The 25709-nt window shown below is 49.8% G+C and overlaps 1 protein-coding gene across 2 annotated transcripts in view; it reads left to right on the forward strand.

Annotated features, from left to right (window-relative positions):
* BRAP (BRCA1 associated protein) overlaps positions 1-14206 on the forward strand; it is a 15844-nt gene extending 1638 nt beyond the window's left edge. The window contains exons 4-13 of one of the 2 annotated variants that reach the window (XR_010073220.1): positions 660-849; positions 2373-2486; positions 2973-3121; positions 5355-5430; positions 6065-6203; positions 6692-6801; positions 8480-8569; positions 10491-10594; positions 11845-13357; positions 13629-14206. Coding sequence is in view for 1 of the 2 variants with exons in the window: in XM_063351597.1 (XP_063207667.1) it covers positions 660-849; positions 2373-2486; positions 2973-3121; positions 5355-5430; positions 6065-6203; positions 6692-6801; positions 8480-8569; positions 10491-10594; positions 11845-12205 (1333 nt within the window). In the remaining variant the exon portion in view is untranslated. Of the gene's footprint in view, positions 1-659; positions 850-2372; positions 2487-2972; positions 3122-5354; positions 5431-6064; positions 6204-6691; positions 6802-8479; positions 8570-10490; positions 10595-11844 lie in introns of both variants that reach the window. The other variant, XM_063351597.1, reaches the window with a different exon arrangement.
* Positions 14207-25709: the final 11503 nt, after the last annotated feature.

Here is a 25709-nt window from a genome sequence, read left to right on the forward strand (position 1 = left end):
CTGGTCCAGGTCTCCCAGCGGCGGGTGAGGCCACTCCAGGTGGAGAGGGCTTGTCCCAGGGGCTGTAATACCATAAGACAAATGTGGGATCCTCAAAAATGATGTTTGAAAGTAGCTTCTCAGGGGATCCCACAATTAAATTGTGATCTCTGGGGTCTTGGTGGCAGGCCTGAGGAGCTGTCTGAGGCAGAAAGTTTCACCCCATATTTCAGGGATTACAGTTCCATGCCATTCCTATAATTGCGTGAGAACTTCCATTTTGGGTCTTCCTGAAAGCTATCAGGAGACATAAAATGGGTATTTGAAATAGTAACAAACATCGCTCACTTGTTCTAGGAATAGTTCTGAGCGTCTGGGGCTTGCCAACTTACAACTGTTTTTATAGAAAAACGGATGTTAAATTATTCCTGACAAAACCACTGTTTATTGGAGCTGCCCGGTTTAATCCTTTGCCAAAGAGTGATAGTTTTACGTGGGTACCCTGGACGCTTGCCACAACCCCTTGTTTCTCTTTCTTAGTCTTTACAGTTGTGCAAAAGAGGGTTAAGATTGACAACAAAGCTATTCTCTTAACTGTGGCTGTTGGAAGGGTGATGTATCCAGCTCTGCCTTTGTCTTGTCTGAAATGACATGAAGTTGTGTCACTGTTGTCTCATCAGCAAGATGACCTCTTTAAAAGAAGACGTAAGGCGCAGCGCCATGCTGTGTATCCTCACGGTCCCTGCTACGATGACCAGCCACGACCTGATGAAGTTTGTGGCTTCTTTCTACGAAGTAATTGAGCACATGAAAATCATCCGAGATTCCACTCCAAACCAGTACATGGTGCTGATAAAGTTCAGCTCGCAGGTAAGAGCTGGAAGTCCCTTTGCTGTCAAAGGGACAGCACTGTCACATACAGCTGCTGTTTAGGAGTGCTGTCTGGCTTCACTGGAGCCAAGATTGCACTTTACCCTCGGAGAAACAGTCCTGTCCTATGGCCCAGAGCTTTCCTGGGGCTGCTGACTGTAATGAGTCCCACACCTTGACCTGGAGGCAAGTGTCTGCCACGTTCTAGTTATCCTGTTTCTTGTTGGCAGGGTATTTAAAAAATATATTAAGGATATATGGTTCTATCTCAGCATATTCAAAAAGAGAGTGGTGCATTGTACTACACTGAACAGAAAGGACCAAGCCAGTGGGGCTTTGTTTGCATTTTAGGAAAGATTTGTTCTGCTTTTCAAAGGAGCCGGGTGGTCTCCCAGCCACGGCCAGCACAGTGTGAAAAGGCCAGTTGCCCACAAAGCTGAGAGTCTAGGGGATGAATTGGTAACCAGATAACAGTTTGCTGCTCACGGGTCTTCTTGCACTGTGTAGCTTTGAGCATTCCCCCTTCCAGTTCCTGTGTGGACCCTCTCCCTGGTACCTTCTTTTCTCTGAACTGGAAATGACCTATTTTGGACCTGGGAGAGAGGTTTTCCCCAGCTGTGAATGCTGCGTGAGATATTTCCCATGCCTGTTGTACAGATGCAGTATCTGTACAACATCTGTGCTATTTGCAGGAGTTGCAAAGATGCATCTTGTATATCGCTGTATCAAATTACATGGGCAAATATCTAGTGCTAAGCAGTCTTGCAGCAAATCCGTAAACTTTTACTCAATTCACCCTGAAATTCCTGTTTCTGAGGAAATTCCCCAAAGTCCTGTTCCCCAGTGACCCCTAATGGCTGTGTCTACAGGCAGCGAAAGCAGATCTCATGGGCCTTTATGCTCCTGGCAGGAGTGACCAGGAATATGGGAAGGTGGCGTTCAGCTAATTTGCCTCAATCTGGTGCGATCGTTTGTGAGAAAAGGGGTTTGGGGATGTTACTGAGCGAAAATGGATGATCTGTTTGATCATCAGGTTTTGTTTTGGTTCTGCCTCTTTGCAAATGACTCTCGGGCACAGTTCCGAGCACGCCTCAATTGTGACCGGTGAAATGGATCCTTTCCCGCAGTTAAATTGTTGTTCCTTTCCCTAACGCAAGTGTCCCGCAATGTGGCCCTCTTAAATTTTTGCAGTTCGCAATTTGCTTTGCAAATTGCACTGAAATTGCTGACAAAGAGCAAAACAGATGCTGAAGGGAAATCCGTTATTCCTGCTGCATGCTCAAATATCGGAGTAGCTGTCACTGCTGCGAACTTAACTTCTTGTCTTCAAGTGGTAACGCCAAACCCAGTGCCAAGATGCGATGCCTGCTGGCAGGAGCTGACTGTCTGAAATATCTCCTCTGGTATTACAGGGCTTGGTGGAGGGGAGAAGAGACGATACAGCAGATTTCTGCTCCTCTTCCTCTGTTGTATCAGCTGCGAGTTTTTCTCTTTTTAACTGGCTGCCTTTGTTTTGCGCATAGGCTGATGCAGATAGCTTTTATATGGCATGCAATGGCCGGCAGTTCAACTCGATAGAGGAGGATGTTTGCCAGCTGGTGTACGTGGAAAGGGCTGAAGTCTTCAAATCAGAAGATGTAAGTTTGTTTGGTTTTGTTTTCCTTGCGCTTCAGAGATTTTTAACAGGATTATTTGGACTGGGCAGAACGCTGCAAGAGCTGCTTAACTCTGTCAGCCCAAACCCCATTTCCCGTTCCAGTGCTGTTTCTACCTGGGAGAGTTTATTTGGTGACTTCATGGGCTTCATGCCTCACCACTGCAGCGTCTCACCTAAACCTGCCGTGGGTAGTAGATCTAGTGAATCCAGAAAACAGAATGGGGCTGGTGGCAGATGCAGCCTGTGCTGCGATGAGGATCCTGGTTGTGGTCTAATGGTCGTGGTGGATCACTTTCTTTTTTGATAAAATTCTAACTTCCGTGTAGTTATCTCACAGGGTTACTTTGTAGTGTTTTTGTACCCTAGTGCCAGGACTAATGAGAGAAGTTTGACTTTCTTACGTGGGTGCTTAATTTATGATGATTGGAAGGTGCTGAGCAATTTGTCTCTGCTTGTTCTTCTGAAGGGGGCCAGCCTGCCTGTGATGGATCTGACAGAGCTCCCAAAGTGCACAGTGTGCCTGGAGAGGATGGATGAGTCCGTGAACGGGATCCTTACCACGCTGTGTAACCACAGCTTTCATAGCCAGTGTCTGCAGCGGTGGGAGGACACCACGTAAGAGGGTTTTCTTTATTTCCACATCTAAAACTCCAAGTGTGGTGGTTACATGCTGACAAGACTGGTTCTGCTCATCAGAGTGCGGGGGCAGGAATTACTGCCAGTTCTAATGCTCTTTTTTCCCATTAAGTGACTCCCAGAGAGAAATCTCCCCACCAAAAGTAATTGAACAGTGTTTCCCGTGAGCCTCACTGCGGAGGCAGGAAGGGAGTTGTAGAGTAATGCAGATTATTTTAAAATATTGCAGGATAAAAATACTGGGGTAAACAGTATTGTATGCACACACAGCCCTGTTTCACTCAGTCTTGTGTGTCTGTTTGGTCATTTATTCCCTTGGCATAGCTGGTGGTGCACTGTAGGCAGATGCGCACAGCTGGCTGGAGCTTAGGAGTCCTTTTGGGAGCCCTGCAGTCTTGCTGTCTTACTTAGATGCTGGGAGAGGATGAAGAAGAGCTGGCCAGGAGCAGGTGTGCAGGGGGACAGGACTGGAAAGTGAGATGGAAGGGACGTGGGGAAGGAAGGGACAATGACAAAATCACTCAGTAAACGGGGAAGGGGAGGCAGCTGTATAATACAAGCTGTATTATTCAAGGTGAGCATGGGCTGAGTGATGGGAGGCTGTGTCCCTGGCTCAAGGAGACCCTCTTGTGGCACTGGGCAGTGCTGGGGGTCACACCTGCCTCTGTCCTTAAAGCAGCTCTTCTTTTTGCTACTGCTAACCCTTTCTTGTTCTTGCTCTTACCATCCTTCACATCCCTGTACATGGGGGTTTTGGTGAGTCTGAGCTCCAGACTGCAGAGCCCCCCAGCTGGCACCCAAGTGCTGCTCTCAGTTGTGCGTATTTTACATTCTTCTGGACACTGTTTGCTGTTTTACTGCACATCGGGCAGCCATAGATACTGCAGCAGAAGGCTGCTGATCTTCACTGTGTTTTCTTCTCTGTCACTGGTACCTCTGATTGTCTGATTCTCTCTCTATGATGGAACGTGAGGAAAATTTTAGCTCTCTGTATATCATTTGTAAGCCAAAGTAACAGAACCTTGGTAAGATTAATCAAATTTGTAGCTATTCAAGTTTATGGGCTGCTTTGCTCCATAAATCAAAACCAGTTTAAATTTGAAGCAGTGGAGCTTAGCTAGTGTAGGAGCAAGATCCAAAATAGCACTTGAATATCTAATATACAATTTAAGCAGGACTTATGTTCCCAGTCTAGAGGAACGATAAAAGAAAATCCCTGTCCACTTTGCTTAGGCGCCATGGAGGCTGTAAGTGCCTGAATTTGTATAGAAAGCTGACTGCAATCCAATTGTCTCCTCCCTTGAATATTTCTGTAGCTTATCCAGCAGCTAATGAAAAATACATAAACAGTCTTGGCAACAGGATGCACGGCCTCAGTTACCCTGCTCCCTAACTGAGCTTCTCGTGCTTGGGGTCTGGACAAAGGTTCCTTCTGGTCTTGGGTCTTCTGTCTTTCTGGCAGCACAGTGCTATAGTTTCAAAAGAAATGATAGTGGGGGGGCTGCTACTGATTCTTTAAGGGTACAGTTATGGGACGTTCTTCCTGGAAGGGCTGAGACTGAATCCGTTGCGGTGAGGTGCGATGGAAACATCTCCTCATCTCCTTACGGTCGTTTTAAGTAGTAAGGTATGTTTACAAAGCGTCGGTACCTCCCTCTGTTACTCAGCTGTCCTCAGCAGTGTAGTTACAGCATCCTCCCACAGCAGTGCGTGCCTGCTGCAGAAAACCCTGCAGGTAATGGAGAACTGAAGATGTCACTTGGCAGCAGTCCGGAGGAGCAATGTTTAGAGATGTGTAACACATCTATACAAGTGCTTCTTGCGATGTTTATGGCTGAGGCAGGGAAGTGTTTCTAGAGCTCGGTTTTGGCTTTTTTGCTTACTGGCAGAGGCTGAGGTTGCTGGCAGCCTCACTGAGGCTTTTGGTTGCAGATGTTCTCTACACCTGGACTGCAGCAAAACCTGATCAAGCTGAGACTGAAATGGTTTCAGGAGAACTGTTCTTTGTTCTTCTGTCACCTACTGACTTTAAAAACAGTAGCCTTGTGTGGAATGGAGGCAAATTTGAGTGGGGTAAATGTGAGCCGAGAGATGCATGCACATAAGGAGTGTTTCACTGCATAAGGCATTGAGCTCTCTGGCTCTCTTTTTAATTACTGTAATATTAAGATGGAGCTCCTTGTGTCTAATCATGATGCTTATTGCCCTCTAGGTGTCCTGTCTGCAGATACTGCCAAACGCCCGAGCCAGTGGAAGAGAACAAGTGTTTTGAGTGTGGAGTTCAAGAAGTAAGTAGGTGGGTGGATGGTGAGTGAGATCTAGACTGGATCGGGCTGGGCAGCTGCTCTAGTTGCTTTTGGGGTTAATTCTGTGGCTGCTTTCAGGCTGATTTTACCAGTCAGTGGTATATCTGCTTTCCTTTTGAGTTGGAATCAGTAGTGGGAAGGGATCTTGTCTCCCAGGTTTCCTGTTCTGACAAATGTTTCTGATTCTTAGAAAGAAGTATTAGCACATAAGCTGATCAGAGTGTGTGTGATAAGTATGATAGGAGGCAGCTAAACCAACACTGAACTCAGTGGTCCCTTCTAGTCTGTGCTCTTCAGACTTGCTTTTGTGGCCCTGCTGAGGTGCCTCATTTGTTTGTTAGCCGAGGCCATTCTTCCATCCATGCCCCACATGCGTACCCAGCACCTGCAGGCTTGTAATTGGCTTGGATGAGCAGGTACCTCCTTCTCTTCAGCCTTTCAGCGGAGCAAGGCTTCAAAGAAGGAGGGAGAAAAGCAAACACTTCTTGGTTTCTAAGGAAGTGACTGGATGTGCAGAGCATCAGCAGGCCATCGGTGTCAGATCACGCTTTCTCAGAGTGCTGATACCACTGCTTGACAGCGTTGTATGTACAGAGCTTTCTCATTCTGTTGACAGAACCTTTGGATCTGCTTAATATGTGGGCACATAGGCTGTGGCCGATACGTGAGTCGGCACGCTTACAAACACTTTGAGGAGACCCAGCACACCTACGCAATGCAGTTGACCAACCACAGAGTCTGGGACTATGCCGGAGGTAAGCTTTCCGTCTTCTCTTGTAGGATGACCTTGTTTGTAAAACAGCTTTCAGGACCCTTCAGTAAGTACTTGCGGTAGAGTTTGCTCGGAGATTAAGGGGTTTGCATCTGTACTAATACCTTGTCTTTTGGGAACATCTATCTCCTCTCTAATAGCAGTTTTTGTGAGTCTGTAGCAGATGGAGGAGGGAGAACATGATTCCGTAATGAACCGGGGCGGTCCTGTAGTCTCTGTGGAATGTGTTTGTTACTCCCTTTCCATCAATTTGCCCTGAGGTATGGGAATGGGCTGTTGTAATAAATATCCTGTAAGGTGTCTGTGTGAAGTCTGCTAAATAACAAATACATCTGTTGTTGGCTTTCTGCCTTGCTAATATGCTGTTGCAGCAGTCTGCATGGTTAATTGTGCTGCATAAAGTATTTCCACTGGTGTCAGCCTGGGTGTTCTGAAGCTAAAACTCCCTGTGGTTGAATTTTCTCTTTTCAGATAACTACGTCCATCGACTGGTTGCAAGTAAAACTGATGGGAAGATAGTTCAGTATGAGTGCGAGGGAGATATGTGTCAGGAAGAGAAAATAGATGCCTTGCAATTAGAGGTAAATATTTTGGCTTGTTGGGCTCTGCATTGTGCTGCTGTGTGGAAGTGTTTCAAATCCAGATATGACTATGGGAAAATTACATCAGCTTATGCAGCAGACCTGCTCCCTGCGTGTAGGCAATCATCTTCAGGCAGAAGCAGGATGCTTTTACTGCTGTGTTTTTTGTTGGGGATTTTTGTTGTTTTTTGTTTTTTTGTTTTTTTGTTTTTTTGTTTTTTTTTTAAAAAAACCCACCCTCTCCTTGGCTCTGCAGAGCCAATGCAGCTAAGCGTAAGCTGGCTGCAGTTTCGTCCTGTGTGCACCAGTAGATTGAAGATTAGCTGGTTACGCTGCTACAAACACTCAGGTCACTGGAGAGAGAAATGCCCCTGAGAATGCCCGAACTCGCTCACCAGACCCTTCCTAGTGTGGTTTAGGAGCCAGGACATGCACGGAACTGTCAATTCGACTAGTTTAGCTTGTAAACTGGGCAAGTACGTAGGAATCCATAGCTGTGTGCTTACCTTGGCTATCAAAGAAAGCTGACAGGCTTCTCTGATACCAGCCCTGTTCTGTTCCCTTCACTTGAACAGGTAATGATTATTTTGTACCTGTTGGCCAGCTTCTCCTATCCTAACTAGAAGGGTAAAGGAGAGAAACTCAAAATTACTGCTCCGCTGAGCAGATACACTGCAGCATGATTTCAGCCGCATTAGACACAAGGGTATCTGAGGAGGAACAGCCCATAGAGACCAGACTTCGTGAGCTTATTGCTCAAATAAATATTTGGTTGCTTTTCCGTGATTTTTCTGAGTAAGACTTAGATGCTAGAACAGCTATTTTTAACCCTTTTTTCTGGGAGGTTGGTGCTTAAACAGTGTGAGACCTCTCTAGCTTATGAGATCCAAATGTCTCTAGACAGAATTAATTTATCAGTGTATTTTGGCTCTTATATTGCTGAGATTGTTCAAGGCTTTTTGCACATGTCTAATTGTGTAGTGAATGCCTAATTTGGTGCTTATTAGCCTGATGATAAGAAATGATCGCGTTTTCCAACCTTCTCGTAACTGATTTGCAGAACCAGGAGGGAAAAGATGGGATGTAAGGCATATATCGTTGTTCAGATGCCAAAATAACATTGGAATGGGCCGTACTTTTTGGAGAATAATAATTGTGAATAGTTACACATAGCTGAGGATGTTTTCCCAGAGATGTTCTTACAGTGAAGCTAGATATGTGCACTTACCCTTCTGCCTTGGGTTTTGGGCTGTGAACGGGGACCTCAGCAACCTTTGGGATCTCAGACTCTCGTGACAGGGATGGTTGATGCTTCCTTTTCCTGTGGAGTGTAAAACTTGTTGAGCTTTGCTACTACAATGAAAAATCTGTCTCATCTTTAAAAAGTTCTTGGCATGATACTGGGTATGGCTTGGCGGAACTTTTACTTGATCCTTGCTGTTGTGCTCTAAAGGCTTTTCTTGACTTCAGAAAAAATCAAGGGATGTTGATTTTTAAAATCAAATCGGTGAAACGCATCTGCTGGATCTGCAGTTTGCACGAATGTTCAGAATGTCCTGTATGCTCAATTTCATCTCATTAAATTGATTTGTATATTGGAGTCCTTTGGGCTTCTTAATCAGCATAGCCACCCGTATGGAAAAGCTGACTGTTCTGTGTATGTCTTCTGTGTTTATAGTACTCGTATTTGCTAACAAGCCAGCTGGAGTCGCAGCGCATCTATTGGGAAAACAAGATTGTCCGTATAGAGAAGGATACAGCGGAAGAGGTGAGCTCTGCTGTGGGCTTGTGTGAAACTCTGCTGAGACAGGCCCCTGGACACTGTTCAGTTGAATGGGAGATGGAGTCAGCCTCTCGTACAGCCTGACTGTTGCGTGACGTGGCCTCGCATAGCCTGTTTCGCTACCAGCTGAGAAAATTGGCTCCAAGACGTATCCCTTATCTCCATGCTCAGATCTAGCAATTTGCTGCTCAGTGGTGCAGAAGTAGGTAGATTGCCACCTAGATTGAAGGTTGATTTAAATGTGCTGCTCAGGAAACAGCAGCAGTGGTGAAAACAAGTCTGTGCTGCTGCAGGATCCCTGCTTGCCGATGCCATCCGTCTCGCACTGACGTCTGTCTCTAGGGATGGTTAGTGTAGCATAGACAATATGACTTTAATTTGCTCGGCTGCAGAAAGTGGAAGCTGTCTTTCTGCTCCAAATGCATATTGATTTGCCCTTTCTTTTTGATCCCCCATCTCTCCTCATCACCCTTTGGGAGAAGTTCAGAGTCTCCTCCTATAAAGCATTCTGTAGGCAGGACTGCTTCAAAATGTCACGAGCGAAAATCCACTGAGAATATTTTAATGCTTTCCACTCTACATAGATCCTTTCAACTAGGTTTAACGTGAGTCAGGATTTAGGGTTGAGTCCTTAACTGAACTTTCTGCATGATTTTTAATTAACCATTTAGTATCTGCAGTTAAGTAGCATCGTAAATGTAGAAATCAGGACTGTTGAAATAGTGGTCGTTGACCTCGGTCTAAAGAACAGTCCCAGAAATCTTCTGGAGGGCCCTATAAAAGGAAAAACTATAGCAATAATCATCTTGCGCATGACCAGGAAACACGATCCAGAAAAAAACTTCAAAGTGAAACGACTATGATACATGCCCCAAATGTGGTTTCATGTTTAAAGATCCTTACGATTTTATTCACGGCATTCCCTCCATGTAAGCCTTGTCTGGATCGGTGCCACTATGCAGTGTATTCCATTATCAGTGCTCAGGCTACTTCCCCAAATTAACCATCAGCTGCATAAACATTCGGTGATTAAGGCCGGAAGGCTTAAAACCTGCTCTGCATTGACTCTGGCATCAGTGAAGGCACCATGTGTGCTGACACTGACATTTATCCAGATTGCTCCTCCAGGAAAGCATTTTTCCTTTAAATTCTTGCCTCCACTACATGCAAGCACGCTTTTGACACTAATACAGAGGAAACAAGTATTTCTGCATATAAATCTCCTGTAAGTCTTATGTTAGAGGTTTTGGCGTGTTCTGTGCGGTGCCTAGAGAACGAGAGCTTGGGTGTTTTCAGCGGTAGCAGTGCTGAGTCGTGAAGCAGAGGGGAAGAGGAAGCCACTGTACGTGTGTTTCAGTTGGCGTTTAGCATGAGTAAGATATTCGTGTCAGTAGGTCACTGCCTTATGACAGCAGGCTGCTGAGTCAGTGCTGAGCAAAGTAGCATGTTAATTTCCAGACTTTGCCCATATTTATTTGAAGTTTAATGTAAAATGAGCAAAAGCCCAGCATTGTAAAGCCTTAAGATGGAAATTCGAGTTTGCTGACGGATACAAAAAAAGTCTGAGAGAATGGCTAAAGGAATGCTTAACTGCAGTCAAGAAGAAGTTGCAGCTTTCGTGTGAATGGAGTGCCTCCTGGCACAGATTTGCAGCCCGAGTTGCTGTTCTGTGTGAGCAGCTTCCACGGCAACGTGGTTCCTCGCTGGGGTACTGCGAGGTGTAGTGCAGAGGGGCCGCATCAAAATTCATCAAAATTAAGCCTTTTTTTTGGTTTGGTTGGTTTTTTGTTTACCTGCATATAGTAATTGGGCAAAGTCTAGAAACCACTCCAGAAAAATTGAATGTCATAATGAAAGCGCAGAGGACTTTGATCTCTTTGAAATGCCTGTGTGTTTGTTTTTACAGATTAACAACATGAAGAGCAAATTTAAAGAGACCATTGAGAAGTGTGACAGTCTGGAACAGAGGCTGAATGACTTGCTCAAAGAAAAGCAGTCTGTCGAAAGGAAGTGGGTACCGCTGCCAGGTTTAGCTCCATGCAGCCATTAAAACTCCGCGCACTGACATCCAAAAAGAAAAAAAAAAAAAAAAAAAAATCTTGCTATTTCGGGGCAATTTTGAGCTATTTAAACTGGTATACTGAGAGCACAGCTTATTTTTAAAAAAAGCTCTCATTTCTGTAGGTGTTCAGAAATTGAAAGTGCCTGTTGAGCGGAACGCAGCTTTCGGGCGCTTGGCTCCTTTTACATGGTCTGCATATTTAGCATTCAGTAATCCTTCCTCTGCCTGCTCAGAAGTAGACGCCAGTCTGGTTTGCAATTGGCGGATACGTCTGAGGAGAAGAAAGGCAGCTCAGCAGAGGCATCTCACCCAGCGCAGAGAAAAACGTAGACCTTAGGAAGTGCCTGGATGAAAGATGTCAAGCGTGGGGAGCTGTGCAGATCAGCGCGTTCCAGCTCCCTAGGTGGGACTGCCGGCCCTGTTCCTCCCAGCCCACCGGGCCCCTGGCACCGCTGCCCCTCCGGCAGCCCTGCCTGGAGCCGGGAGGCGCGGGCTGGTGAGCTGTGGTTCACGCGGCTCGCCTTGCTGAGTGGAAACCGGGCTGTGTACGATGCCAGCAAACTTTGAGAGCAAAAGCACTGGGTTGTTAGGAGCAGGGAAGCACTGTCTGTGAAACGGGAGGCTACTGATATCCTTCGGGGAGCATCATGCTTCCCAGTCAAGTCGTATCTTCAGGGTCTTGTACTCGGGGTGTGGCGGGAGCCAGCATCTGGGAGTCCCTGACTGCCCTGAGCTCTCTAAGGACCCCGTGTAATCTCTGTGCCCTTCTCGGTGACACGCATTGCAGCGTGTGTTCAAGGTTACAGTCCCGTGCTCCCCCACACCCCCCGCCTGTTGCCTCTGTTGGCCTTTGGTACCAGATGGAATTGCCCAACTTGCAAGGGAAGGGATTCTCCCGGGTTATGCGGTTTGAGGGACAAAGGAAGGGATTCTGCTTCACAACATCCTATTCCACGTGCAGGTAACACCATACGGACAAGCCTTAAGCTGGGTGGGAAATCCTGGGGGGGGATTTCAGAGTCCTCTTGTGTTGGCCCCCCTTGCCCATCTTTTGCCAGAAAACCAAGTTCCAGGTGGCCTTGGTGGGGCTGAGGAGAGCTGGGGGTCAGTTGCCCAAAGGGATTGGAAATAAAGGATGCAGCGGTGTTTGATCTTGGTACCGTGCGCTGCTTTCCTGACTTGTGCTTCTATTTGTAAGGTGTTCTCAGTTGAACAACAAAGTGGCTAAACTTTCCAACGAGCTGAAGGAGGAGCAAGAACTGAATAAGTGTTTGCGAGCGAATCAAGCCTTGCTTCAGAACAAACTAAAGGAGGAGGAGAGAGTGTTAAAGGAAACCTGCGAACAGAAGGACCTGCAGATCTCTGAGATCCAGGAGCAGTTGCGGGATGTCATGTTCTACTTGGAGACGCAACAGAAAATCAATCACCTCCCAGCTGAGACCCGACAGGAGATTCAGGAAGGACAGATCAACATTGCAGTGGCGTCTTCTGCCAGCTCCTCCGCGGGGAGCACGGGCAAGCCTTCTTCCAGGAGAGGCCGCGGCAAGAGGGGCAAATGAAAATCCGAATGCCCTGCTCCCATCCTGAAACTGGCCGCGCTGGTGGTAGGCCAGGCTCACCCTCGGGACTCCAGCTGGGGACGCCCAGTTCACTAAAGCTCAGCTAGAAATTGTCTTCAGAGCTGCTCATAAAACTGGCTGCCAGTCAGTGGAGGTGTCTGTGGTTATTTAAAAGCATTTCACTGCACTATTTAGCTATTTTTAGGCAGATCTTAATGACCATTTTGCCTTCCTACCTTTCCAAAGCCCCTCCCATCATGCGTTTGACTTTCTTCTTGGAGAGTGTACTGTTTGGGGTGGGTGTGTATATGTTAAACATCGCATTCCCTACGGGGATGCTGTAGAGTAGGCTAAGCCCAGCGTGTAAGGCTTCTCCAGTTCTCCTGGATTGAAAGTATTCTCAACTAAGAAATGATTTTATTTAATAAACAGTGTAAATTAGATCGTATACATCTCCTTTTAGTATGTGCAGGCCTGATGCTGCAGAACTGCTAGTGCAGGAGTAGAACTGTAGTTTGGAAACAAAAAGGAAAACAAACCATCTTAGTGACGTAAGAAACTGAACGAGTCCTCCAGGCTTGTAACCTAGGATATTAAACGCTTTAAGGGACTTTGCTACTATCTCTTTCTTCATTTTAAAGATGGCCTGTGGAAGGCCGGTGCTTGCTGCCTTTGGGGCAGAAAGCGTGAAAGTTTTATATTCTGGAAACTGTATAACGTGGTTATTTTACAGGCGTTTCTACAAATGAAATAGAGCGATCTTTGCGAAGGCTGGTACACGTTCTGTATTAACGGCTGCCACGGTGTCCTGATCCTCCCGGAGCGGGGCGTGTGTGCCTTCCCTCCGTGAGCTGCAGGAGGGATGTGTTGGCATAAGCTCCCGTGCCGCTCTCCGCAGAGCGAGGTGAGGGGAATGACTAACGCGGCGTTTTTAAAAACTCTCTTCCTCCCTGCCTGTACCCAGCCCTCGCAGTAGCTGCTGTGCTGGCTCTGCGGCCGAGCCGCGCGCGCTGCCCCACGACCGGACCCTCGCCGCTAGATGCAGCTGTTGTATCCAGTTACTGCCATCACTTCGCGCTGCCCGTTCTGCTCCGAAACGTGGCTCTGCCCAAAATCTCGGCTGGCAAAACTTTCATGTTATTTGCCCCAAAGGTATGTAGATCCCGTAAGGGAAATTTGAGGACAAATCTGGGTGGTTTTGTGGCTTTTTTTTGGTTGGTTTTCACTTTAGAATATACATCAAGCGTGATGCTCTGGGGTGGGAAGAGTTTTACCCTGGCTGGAGAAGTGCCTGTCCTGGTTGTTGTGTTGCGCTCAGCAATCGGAGCGTTTAAAGGCTGATTCTCTATTAAAAAGGGCTGGGGAGCCCCACAGTTGTCTCTCCAGACCATAGTATGATCCTTTTCTGTTGTTCGAACCGCAGGAACAGCCGTGATCTTGGTCTGTAGTGCTGAAAACACTGCTCTGACTTACCAGCTCCAAAGCGCAACACAGAAATAGACCAGCTAGTCCTTTATTGCTAGAAGTTGTTCTTTTTCGGCCAGTTGAAAGGAATGAGTTACAATAAATAGAATGATTCTTGGAAGGTGAGTCGTTGAAATCTGCTTCCTGACGTTATGGACTGGAAGCATTGAACTTCCTCACTTTGAAATACAGGGCGCTTGTTCGTGCACTCGTTGCATCCTCTGCTTGGGTTTGGAGATCTGCCCCAATCGCCTGGAACTTCGACCTTTTCTACCTTTGTAGCATGAATGTACACTAACTCTTTTCTAGTGTGTGGATTGTACAACCAGGCCTCTGCCTTCTGTAAATTATTCTAAGGACCTAGAGATGTACAACACAGCTTGCTCTCCTATAGAAACTATTTTATTTGAGATATATTTTTACACCATCTAAGATCCTCTGACCTTTTGCTGAAAGCTTGCTTTGTGTAGAACACTAAGATGCTGTACTATATCTTGGAATTCGTTTTCAAAAAATGTGATTGAAAATTAAAACAGCGTGCGGTATTTTTGTTTGTGTCTTTAACTGGAAGTGGAGGGAGGAGATGGCAGGGACAACGACAAAACATGCGCCTTATTCTCTCTGAAGTCGTCTGCTTTTTCACTCAAAGGCGAAGCTGCCCAAACGGGCTCTTTGTCATCTTTGGGCTGGGGGGAGGTTCGGTTCAGCTGAGCCGCTATGAGCAGAGGAGGCAGGGTAATTCTCTCTGGCTCACGAGAAGGGGGCAGCTCATGCAGAGAAAACAAGGGTTGTTGAATGCTTTTGTGTTCAACCAAATTACCCTCAGTCCTTGAGTCCCCTCCAGCTTCTCCTAAAATCATCCCAGGTGGCGAAGCACCCTCCAGTGTCCATCTGGGTGTTTATTCTCCGCTGGAGATGCACCGGGCTCCCCCCGGGCTCCTGCTGGGGGTGGCTGAGGGCACCTTCCCCTGCGAGACTTCCCCCGCGGAGGGACCGCGCTGGACCTGGCCGCAGGGCAGAAGCGGCGCTGATGTGGCTTCAGCCCACACGTGGCTTGTGGTGAAGGGAAAAGTCCCAGCGAAGGCTGGTCTGTGACTCTTCCTTACCCACCACCCGGACACCCGACTGCCTGGAAAAAGCAGCGGTGCTCAGACCGCTCCGGCCTGTCATCAGCTTTTGACATCCGTGTCTCAAACAGCAGGTCAGCTTCGTGGCTGATGACTCAGTGTCACCACAGTAGAGGGTTGCAGCAGAAGAAAACTTCCCCCAAGCACTGGACAGCTGAGATTGACCAAGCTCCTTATAATATTTTATTATTTATTTTTTTTTTAATCATGAAAGAAACACGCACACCCCCCCCAAATGAACAGCAAAGGGGTTTTACTGTCTCCATCGGTGCTGCGTCGGGTGGCTGGAGTGGTATCAAAGAGAGCTCTAGGACAAAGCCTGCCTTGGCCCTGGCTACAGGGTGGTAATGGAGAGACGTTCTAGCAGGAGCGAGAAACGGGGAACCTGCTGTCCCCCAAAGGGCTGCTGGTGGCCAGCACGTTCTGTAAACTTCACTGGATCCTGCTGTTCCCTCCACGAAAGGTCCATGATTCACAGGCTGGCAGAGAGGGAACGGGACAGCAAAACGAGTCGTGATTCTGCACACGTGGGCAGGACGGTAACAGAAACACCCAAAAAGCTCCGACGGCAGCTCTGCACCTCTGTAGCGAGAGCACCCACCCGCTCATGCGAGGAGGTCATCGGGGACCGCAGGAAAGGCTGTGGGATTTAAAATGGCCATGGAGAAACACAGATGGAGCGGAGTGACAGCCAGAAGTCGCACGAAGCTTGGCAGAGTCCTCCGCGCTTTGAGGATGCTGAAATGATTCACTCCAGCAGCTGTTCCCGAGCGAGGGGAGAGGCGGAAAGACGGGGTGAGGGGTCAGCACAGCTTCTCATCGGCCAGGAGAAGCAGCGCCCGCAGCCGGAGGGACGGCAGGGACAGAAAGGACCGTGTCCCCCTCCCTGGGAGGGAACTGTAGGGCAGCTCGGGGTGAGCCGGGGCCCAGGGCTCAGCTGTTGTTGCTTCGTGCCTTGGGAAGTTCCCCACAAGCAAATAACCAGGTCCAGATTAGCAGCGCTGCGAGGTGGGACTCAACAGCGAGGTGGGCTTCCCCCCCGCCACCTCCAGCACCCTCAGGGTACGCCCCCAAGCTCCGAGCAGGATCTGCTGGGGTGGGAGAGGAACTCGTGGCCCATGAGACCCGCCGCCACCTGAGCTCCAGAAGCCCTCGGTTTCCCTGCTGGTGGGTTTCCATGAGCCCCTTCGGGATCAGCCCAGCAGCAGCCTGCAGAGCCCCCCCAGCGCAGCCCCACTGGCCACGGGTACCGCAGCTGGGGGTGAGACGCCTGGCTGACATCGCTCTGTTTCACATGGTTCCAGGGACTCATTAATTTTTTGGTGGGCTAATTTGCCTCTTGGGAAGAGCCTGTCCCTCAGCACCAATTAATCCCCTCCGTCACACGGGTTCTGCTCTTGTAGGACCTGAGGACCCAGGTGAGGTGCCGTCTCTCTGGTTAGTGCCCTAGAAGAATTTTTCCGTGGTGCCACTAGCAAACACGGAATCACCCCAACGGCAGAGGTCCGCGGGTGCCTGTCTGTCCACCCGAGGAGCTGGAGCACCCATGGCCATGCTGCGCTCCCTGCGGGGCCCGCTGCCGTCCCGACCGCCTGCTCTCCCCTCCCTTTACCTTTTCACCGCAGCCCGATTCTCTAAGGCCCCCGTGGAAAATTCCTGCCTTGATTTGCACCAACCGACTTGTCTGTTCTTGTTTGAGCGCTGAGAAATTCACATCAATTTCTCCTGGGCTTCCCTCCCCCACCCCCCGTGGGTTTTTTGGGGTTTTTTGATATTTTTTTTTACATAAGTGAGCATTTTGGGCTAATAACTGCATTTTAAAGGCAGGCACATCCGGCTGGTGCAGCTCCCCGGAGCGGGTCCTACACCAGGACAGTCAGCGGTGTTCGGGGGGGAGTTTCGCAGCAGGGGAAGGACTTTTGCGTATCCATTCCCCAGCCTGAATTCCTGCCCACGTTTCCCAAGGCAAGAGCTCTCTGTGCTGGTTCGCTTCAGCCTCCGAGGAGCAACGGCAAAATAGCGACAGCTTTGCTTGAAGGAGGAAGCAATTTGTGACATTTGCGTTCATTTCAAGCCCACGTTACAGCCCCACACCTAACACTTCCTGCTCCCGCACCCCCCTTGAGCAAACATTATTTATAGCAGCAAGCAGCATTTATAGCTTTGCCCCTTCTTGACCTGGAAGTAATTGGTTAATTGAGTTAGCCAACAAACCTCAAGACGCTCACATGGTTTCCTTCCACCTTCTCGCAGGGAGCTGGAGAGTCAAAATCCTCCCATCCCAAGCCGGTTAAAAACATCCAACACCCCAGAGAGCGCGATGTTTGCTTCCCCACCAGGAAACCGGTCCCTGTTGAACCTCCTTCAGGGCCAACAGCTCCTATAAAGCTGCTGCACCTGGGGCGGCCCCTGCCTTGCTGGAGCTGGAGCTTGCCCTGGGGTAGGTGGGGGTCCTTGGGGGGCGGTTTCCTGAGCGGCTCTGATGCTGGGAAGCAGTGGAAAGCTTTGCTGCTCACTGGCGTGACCTGTGAGCTCCCCAGGAGACTGAGGTTTTGGTCTTTTGCACAGAGTTAGCAGTGGGATGGGTTGGTGGTTGTACAGGTTACCTGGGTTTGGGGGTGGCGGGGGGAGGATGAGCCATTGTCTTGTTTGTGCCAAGTGTGTGTCTTATTCCCAACCTGAGATCCCCGGGGCTGCGCTGGTCTCTGGGGCTGGGCCCTGCACGTTCCTTGTCGGCTGAAGGTGGCACTTCAGCGGCCACGCTTCTCTTCTGCGCGCTGCTGAAGGGGTTGTGCTCTCACAAGTGCTTAAACTGAGCTGTGGAGCCCCCGTGCCTGTGCCCGGGGGTGTGCGGGAGCCTGGGCTGGGCAGGGAGCTACGGGTGCTCCACCTAATGCCAGGGGAGTTTGCAAAACATCCACCAAAACCCACCCGGCTGCCCCAGCCCCAGCGGCCGGGCTGCCTTCATGCATTTAAGGAGGGCCTTTCCTGGAGGCAGGCTGCAGCTTGGCTGTTTGTCTTGCCTATTATCAGTGTCCCCATGTGCTGGCACTGGCCTTGGAGGACAGTGTCAGTGTAGGACCCACCTTGGTTTTCTGCCGGGTCCTATGGAAAGGTGCAAAGATGATGTTCTCGACATCCGTTTACAATGCCTCTGCCTCCCAGCCTCCCCTTCCCTCGTGTCTCTATTCATATGTGACTTTGTGATATTTAGTGCCCTGTATTGATGTGTGACGCCATTAGGTGACGAAACGAATGCTCCTGCCCTGTAAAACAGAGGGCTTTGCGCACATGGAACAAACCCACCTTGGTGGGCTCCTTCTCCCTGGGGCGCGGGGAGGCACCCACTACAGGTGTGAGCAACTTCATGGTCTCCGTGTCTGAGCTCTGTAAACCTAAAGTGAAACCTCAGCAAATCTGTTTAGCGTGTAAAACGTGACTGGATCTCCGAGAACAATCCCTCTACGATACTGGTAATCTTAGTCCAAGCAGAATTAACGTAGGCTGGAGAAACTCCTAGTGCCGTTGGCTTGAATCCATGGTTTATGTGGAGTCCTGGTTGGAAAACCTTCTGTGAGGGCTGGAGGAGCTGAGCGGGAGATGCAGCAGCTCGAGATGGGTGAGCTGGAGTTGCCCTCAGGAGATGGGGATGCTGCTGCAGCCAACGGCCCCGTGATGATAGAGGGGGAACCGGCCCATCTTGTCCAAGCACAGCCGTGCCAAGAGTTTCCCTCTGCAAGTGCAGAGGTTGCATAAGGAGCAAAGAGGTCTTTTTCCAAACAGTTCTTCTTGGCAGCTTTCGAACATGTTCCGGCTTCGCTGGAGCAAAGAAGAAACCCCAACTGGATCCTGTCTGTTCGGGGAAGGAGCACCAAGAGCTGAGCACAGCCCCGGGACCCGGGAGCTCCTGGCCTCCTTCCCTTGCTAACGTACCCCGGCAGCATCATCGCCAAACACCTACTCCTCCTTCCAAGAAATCAACGGGGAGGAACGAACAAGGGTGTAAAAGCCGAGGTTTGCAGGCAGCGTGCTGAAATCACAGCATTTTCCTCTGCGGCGATGGGAGTCAAACTGCAGAAGCAGTTAAGAGGATTAGATATTTTTGATCATATTTGCAGCTGCGCTAGCCATAACCGAGAGGAGAAATCTAAACGCTTCGTCTTGGGAAGTGACTCCGAGGCTGGAAAGGAGCGTTCCCTCGGGACCCCACATCTGGGTATGCGCTCAGCGCCGGTGGTTTGACAGAGCTGCGAGGATTTGTCCTTCCTACAGCCCAAGTGGTGGCGTTTGGCTCCCTGGAAGACCCAGGCTCCTGTGGAAAACGCGCTGCGAGCCAGCCCGGATGCAGGGCTCCGAGCTGCAATAACGTCTCCAAAATGTCAGCTCCCACGCAGAAGGCCAACGTCTCCCAAGTGCCACAGCCTCAAGGAAGAACACGTTTGAAGCTCTGCCAGGTTCAGACCCAGATGTGAGAGGGGAGATCCCTCCCTGGACATCACTAAGAGGATTTCTTTACCCGTTGTCTTAGCACTGCGGTGCTTTAGCAAGGAAAACTAATTTCGCTGTGTAGTTCAGTTTAAGCATTTCATTCTCACGTATTCACCGCTGTTACCGGCCAAATAAAAATACCGGCCAAATAAAAATGCCCCACCGACGATGGAGCGGGGGCTGTTCCCTCTGAACATCTCCCCCCGCGGAGATGCTGGAGATGTGCTGCCAGCACTGTAGTAGGAAGCTCCCCTGCTTTTCCCTAGGGACACCTCGGACGAGCCCTTGGCCCCCACCAGAGGCAGGATGGGCTGAGGAGGAGTATGGAATCCATTAAGCTTTTTTTTCCAATCTTAAATAAAAACGCGGCCTTGTAGCCAAGGAAGAAGACATCACTCCTTGACACACGTGCGTTTGCTGGAAGCGCTCAGCCCTGCTTGCGGAGGCCGGGGTGGCCGTGCGGAGGGGCGGCAGTCCTTTCTCCGTGGATGGAGGCTCGGATGATGCTCCTGGCTGGGGCAGGGACGTTTCTCCTGAAGCCAAAATCCCAGATCTGAGCCCCAGGTGTAACGTGTCAGAGGAGGGGGAAAAAGTTCGGCATCTCGCTTCCAATTTGCCTGATGATTTTAGCACAGGGTCTTAGCAAACAAGGGAAAGAGTGCCAGAGGTAAAAAATCCAACCCTTTCCAAACGCGGTCATGTGGTAGTCATCTGCCAAAAACATAAAACAAGATCACAATCCTAAATTTGTCCTTTGAATGTACCTGTGCCTGTTCTGGAGTAGTTTCCTTCTAATCCCCGGGGATTAATACTGAAGCGCATCGAAACATCTGAGGTGAAGGGGCACAGTGGAAATTCCTCGCGGGCTGGTAATAATAACCGAGAGCTGCTCCGTGAAGCAAACCTGAGGCTGACTTGGTTTTTAATGGACATCTGTCTGTAGGGGGAAAAAAAAAATGCCATGGCAACTGGCTTTCTCGTTGGCATGCCTGTCTCGGCGAAGGGACGGGGAGAGGGTGGGTAGCGGCAGGTCTGTGTGGCTGCGCTCGGGAAACATGGAAGGTAGAGCTCGAGGAGGCTGTGAGGCAAAGGCTGTTTATGCTCCGTGAGCACCAGATCTTGAGGGATTTAAGAGCTAAATCTTGGCATAACGATTGCTTTGTGTGCTGCTGCTGAGCAGGAGCTAGGCTGTGCTCCCCCCCCCCCACCTTTTTTTGTAAAAATGCAAAATCGAAAAGCAGAAAGTGCTTGGTGGAGGATTGCCTGGCAGTTTGCTGGGCAGAATTGGTGTCTCCCAGTTTGCAGCTCTGTCCCGAAACGATTGCTACGGAGCTGGAGCATCGCCGTACAGGTCCTGGAGCTTTGCCGCCTGAGGAAGGAAATGCCCCTATTTAGTGTCTGAGGCCACTGGAAACTGAGACCAAGGTTCATTAAAATGGTGGTTATAGGTAAAAGGAGCCCTGGCACTTCTGTACCTCTCTCCTGAGCTCCGTGGACATCAGCATTTCCCTTCCTCTCCTGTTGCTTGCGGGAGAAGCGGGTGGCACGCATGGCTCAGCAGGCACGTCCATCACCCACACCCTGCCTGAACTGAGCTGGAGGGGGCTGCTGGTGGGCTGGGAGAAACCAGGAAGAAATAGCCACAAAAAGGGCCTGAGAGCAGCCCCGCCGAGGACTTGGGGGTGTTGGTGGATGAAAAGCTGGACACGAGCTGACAATGTGCGCTGGCAGCCCAGAAAGCCAACCGTATGCTGGGCTGCATCCCCAGCAGCGTGGGCAGCAGGGCGAGGGGGGGGAATCTGCCCCTCTGCTCCGCTCGGGGGAGACCCCACCTGGAGTCCTGCATCCAGCTCTGGGGCCTCAGCACAGGAAAAACATGGAGCTGTTGGAGCAGGGCCAGAGGAGGTCACGGAGATGCTGGGAGGGCTGGAGCCCCTCTGCTGTGGGGACAGGCTGAGAGAGCTGGGGGGGTTCAGCCTGGAGAGGAGAAGGCTCCGGGGAGACCATATTGTGGCCTTCTAGTACTTGAAGGGGGCCTATAGGAAAGATGGGGACAGACTTCTTAGCAGGGCCTATTGCAATAGGACAAGGGGGAATGGCTTTAAACTAAAAGAGGGAAGATTTACGCTAGATATAAGGAAGAAATTTTTTACAATGGAGGGTGGTGAATCACTGGCCCAGGTTGCCCAGAGAGGTGGTGGATGCCCCATCCCTGGAAACATTCAAGGTCAGGTTGGTCGGGGCTCTGAGCAACCTGATCTAGTTGAAGATGTCCCTGCTCATTGCAGGCAGGTTGGACTAGATGGCCTTTGAATGTCCCTTCCCACCCAAACTGTTCTGTGATTCTACGATAGAAGTGCAAGTGCGGATCAAAAACTGTATCTGATGGGAGCTGTTCTCTGCTTGGAACCGAGCTGTGAGTTCGAGGGGCTGCAGGCAATGAGAAGACACCAGGGTGGGGAGGAAAGGCAGAGGTGGGCAGCAGTTGTCCTGCCTGCTCGGTTTGGAACCTGGGCTTTGGTTATGGTCCTTGTCATGTATGTATCTCCCTCTGTTTCGGCCAGTAGAGCGTTCATCAGTTAAAACTAATGTCAGCTTTGCTGACGAGCTAATATCATCTCTCTCTGGGAAATGCTTCTCGTTTGTTAGAATACCTGATGTGTTTTCCTAATGTCTTTCCAAGTGTTCGGAGACCCCTGTGCCCATAGCACTGTTCACAAAGCTTTAGCCTCCAAGAACAGGGTTAGGGACAATGGGACTAAATAACAGAAATCTTCAGGGAAGAGAAAACACGTGTATAGAAATGCTCAGTTCTGTGAGCTTCTCGAGCAGCTGATTTTCGCTTAAAATAAATGCCGAGTGCCCGTGCCGGTTGTCCCTCCGAAGGCATGCGTGTTTCATCTTGTTGAATGCTGTTGAGGATCACCCTGGGTAGCTCAAGGAAGAGAGCACACCACCTAACAGCAGGTTAGATCAAGGAAATGTTACATCACGTAGCACTTCCTGGTAAATTATGATCTTATCAGACTCATTCATCTTCGTATGCAAATCCAGCCTGCACATGTAGTCACAAATCTGAATGAAAATAGTAGTCTTGAAAAAGAGCAGCTCTAATCTGGAACGTGGACAGAAAGCACAAAACAGAACATGATTCTCCCTTAGAAATTGTTGTAGCTTTTCTTTCTTAACCACAGAGGAAGTGATTCCGAATCCTGAACGTTTCTACAGCTAGACCACTGCATCGACTGCTGGCTGTCCTTTGTCACAATCTCATCTGCAGCCAAACTAGTAGCTATAATGGTAGGGAATAGCCAAAAAAAGGGAGAATGGAGAGAATCAAACTATAAAGTAATAAATACAGAATATTGGGAATGGTGGGCTATCAAAGAAGAACATGTGCAGGTAGAAGTAAAGGGAATGATGTGCCCTAATTGTCAGTATAATCCCATTACACTGGAAATTTGGGTAGTCCACTGTAGATGTGTGCTCACAACAGAAAGGTGAGGAGCAGCGTCTGTGCCCGCGGTCACTGAAAAAGCCGGCTGTTACTGGAAACCAACCCGCAGGTTCTCTGGTGGTCACTTCTGCCAGAGCTATTTGATATTGGGTCACTTCCATATTTACTTTAATGTGTTTTTTTTACGAAGATGCTCAACAAACAAAAAAGGGAGGGCACAACGACAGGCAAACAGAGCTTAACAAAACAAAGACTACATTGAAGGAGAAAACAAGTCAAACTGCAACTGCACTTGAGTCATTACTGCAGACATAAACACAAGTCTTATTCATACACTGCTTTCCAAGCATGTCATGCCACCCCAAAATATAATTTAGTATGTTGATATCATGTCTTGGAAACCGTCTCTGCCCGTGGAACTTATTTCTGTATCTTTGACATCTTTGAATATGAAGGGCTCCACCTTCGCCAGCAGGACCCCACAGCACGGCTGCCACTTCAAAATACTGAAGGCTCTTTAATAGTTCTTAACCTTTAGCCACAGAAATAGCGACTAATTGCTGTGCACTGTAAATATTCTTAGCTGAAAAAGCATTGAAGTAACGTCCTTTTAAAAAACCCCAGCTATTAAGTGACCTGGATACGTTCTACTCAGTCTCTTACCAGACTTCCTTGTGCTTTTTCTCGCTAACTTTCTTTTAAAATGCAAAGCGCACTGACGACACGTGCTGTCGAGTAAGTAATCTTTGCTGCCTGTAGCTTACTTGAGTTAGTTTCAAGTCATATTTTGGCTCTTCAAGTTCCTTCCCTGCTGCATTTCTCCTAGCGTGGTTGCACTTGGAGACCCTCCGCTTGAGGTCCAGTAGGACCAACCAAAAGATATAGAAAATGTACAAAACAGTATCCTAAAGGTCGGTTAAATGCAAGGGGGTTTTATGCTAGTGGATTTTACACGTGTATATATATATTTAAAGGTCTTTTCTTAGCTTCTCTTAGGTAATGTTAGTTATCCCATCACGTGCAGACAAACAGACTTCTGCTTTTACAGTAAATGGTCCTAAAATTTGTGCCAGTGGTAGCGTGATCCGCCTCCAGCTCCACGGCTGCTCGTGTCTCCTACAGAAACTCTTGGTCTGCGGAAATCCTCGGTATTGTTCCCTCTCGGTTCCGTGGCTGTGAAATAACAGAGTGTCTTGTGAGTCCACTGAAGTGACTGAAAAATGTATTTTCTTTAAAACCGCGGGCTCTGTCTAGGGCAAGTATTTTCAACGGAAAAATTCTTTGTGCTGAGCCCATTTTGGCTGGTATCTGTCATCTAGCTAATAACGCGTTAACCACAAGGTTATTTGGGCCTGTAAGGTAAAACAAAGCAAGCAGTTCAACAGTCAAAACTGTAGGGAAAAATGCTAATTTAAGAAAGCTGTTAAATATTTGTTATCTTTTTACCATTGTGTGTTGCCACCCACAACTCTTCCAACCGCATGGGAAACTGTTGCTTTACGAGCAAGGTGTATAAATAATGCCTGCCTAAAAGCACCGCTCCTTTTTATTACATTTGAATCCTGTGGGATTTCGAGAGCATTTCTATGAATAAACTCGGAGCATTTTGAGTAACCATGGCTATAAATCAATTTAGCTCTTGGTTTTCATGTTACATCTGCTCTTACTAATCCTAGATGTACATGGATTTTTTTATTTTTTTTTTTAACAGGACAGACCAGACTTTATTTTCATGTATTGGTACCAGTCGGGGAAACCACCGCTCTGCATAAGGCAGGTACCAAGTCGCTGCACCTTAAATTTCTGCAGGAAGCCCGGTGATGGTGGATGGGGAACAACACAGAGCGATGGGGAAACCGGCATCTTGGGCTTAAATATCCTCTGTCTGTCAGCGCAACGCAAAACTTAATTTCTCTGGACTGCGGCGATTTTTGGGGGGTGGGGAAGCAAACCCAGAAATCCGTAATACTGAGGGGTTGCCAGCAAGGGATGTGGCAATCCCTTCAGCCCCATCTTGCTTTCCTGCAGCTGGCTCCACGAGCAGGAGGGCGATGGGATGTGTTCAGTGGCGATAATTCGGTATCTCTGTGGTTAAAAGGCAGGAGCCGGTCTGCGGCTTTGCTAGCGAGGGCGGGGGGTGGGGGGGGCTGGGGTTCTCCATTTCGCCTTTCACAGCTACTCCGTGGCTCGGCCATTTTCCGACCCCCCCCCACCCCCCCCCGAATTTTGTTGTCTCTCCATGACCGCTTTCTTTTAAACGATGCGCTGCCGGGCCCAACCCGCCGCCTTCCCGCTCCTGCTCGATGGCGGCCCGGCGGGGGGAGGGCGGGCGGGGCCAGCCCCAGCCAGGCCTCAGCCTCCTGGCCGGCCCGGAGCGGAGGCCGCAACCCAGGCCCCTGCGCAGCCGGGCGAGGGGGAGCGCTCCCCACAGGGGCCGAGGCCTGCGGGGCCGCCCTCCCTCCTTCCTTCCCCCTCTCTCCGTCCCCGCCCGCAGCGCTCGCCGGAGGTGTCCGCCCGGCTGGCACCGGCTCGGGTTTGCCCGTGCGGCTACCGCGGGCTATGAGGACTGGGGGTGGGGGAGCTGCGCCGGTGGCGGCCTCACGGCACCGCCGGTCCCAGCCCGTCCCCTCAGCGGGGCCGGGGCTGCGGCGGGAGCCGCCGCCGTCCCGCGCCGCCGCCTCACGTGTCCCCCTCCCCTCCCCGCCTCCCGCCTCCGCCCCTTCACCCGCCGCAGCACCGCCGCGGCGCCCTCCGACTTCCCGTAAAGAGTCCGCCCCCCTCGCCCGCTCCGCTACCGCCGCCCCGCCGCTCCCCCCGCCCCGCCGCCACCCCGCTGCCGCCGCGGGGGTACCCGAGAGGCGGCGGGGGTGACCGCCGAGCCCCTTCGCTCGCCGTTCCCTTCACCCGCCGGCCCGGTCCGGCCTTCCCCCCTCCTTCCCCCCCCTCCCTCAGCCGGATCCCTCCGCGT

The sequence above is a fragment of the Chroicocephalus ridibundus genome, chromosome 13 (assembly GCF_963924245.1).
Source record: "Chroicocephalus ridibundus chromosome 13, bChrRid1.1, whole genome shotgun sequence".
In the NCBI taxonomy this organism is placed as follows: Eukaryota; Metazoa; Chordata; class Aves; order Charadriiformes; family Laridae; genus Chroicocephalus; species Chroicocephalus ridibundus.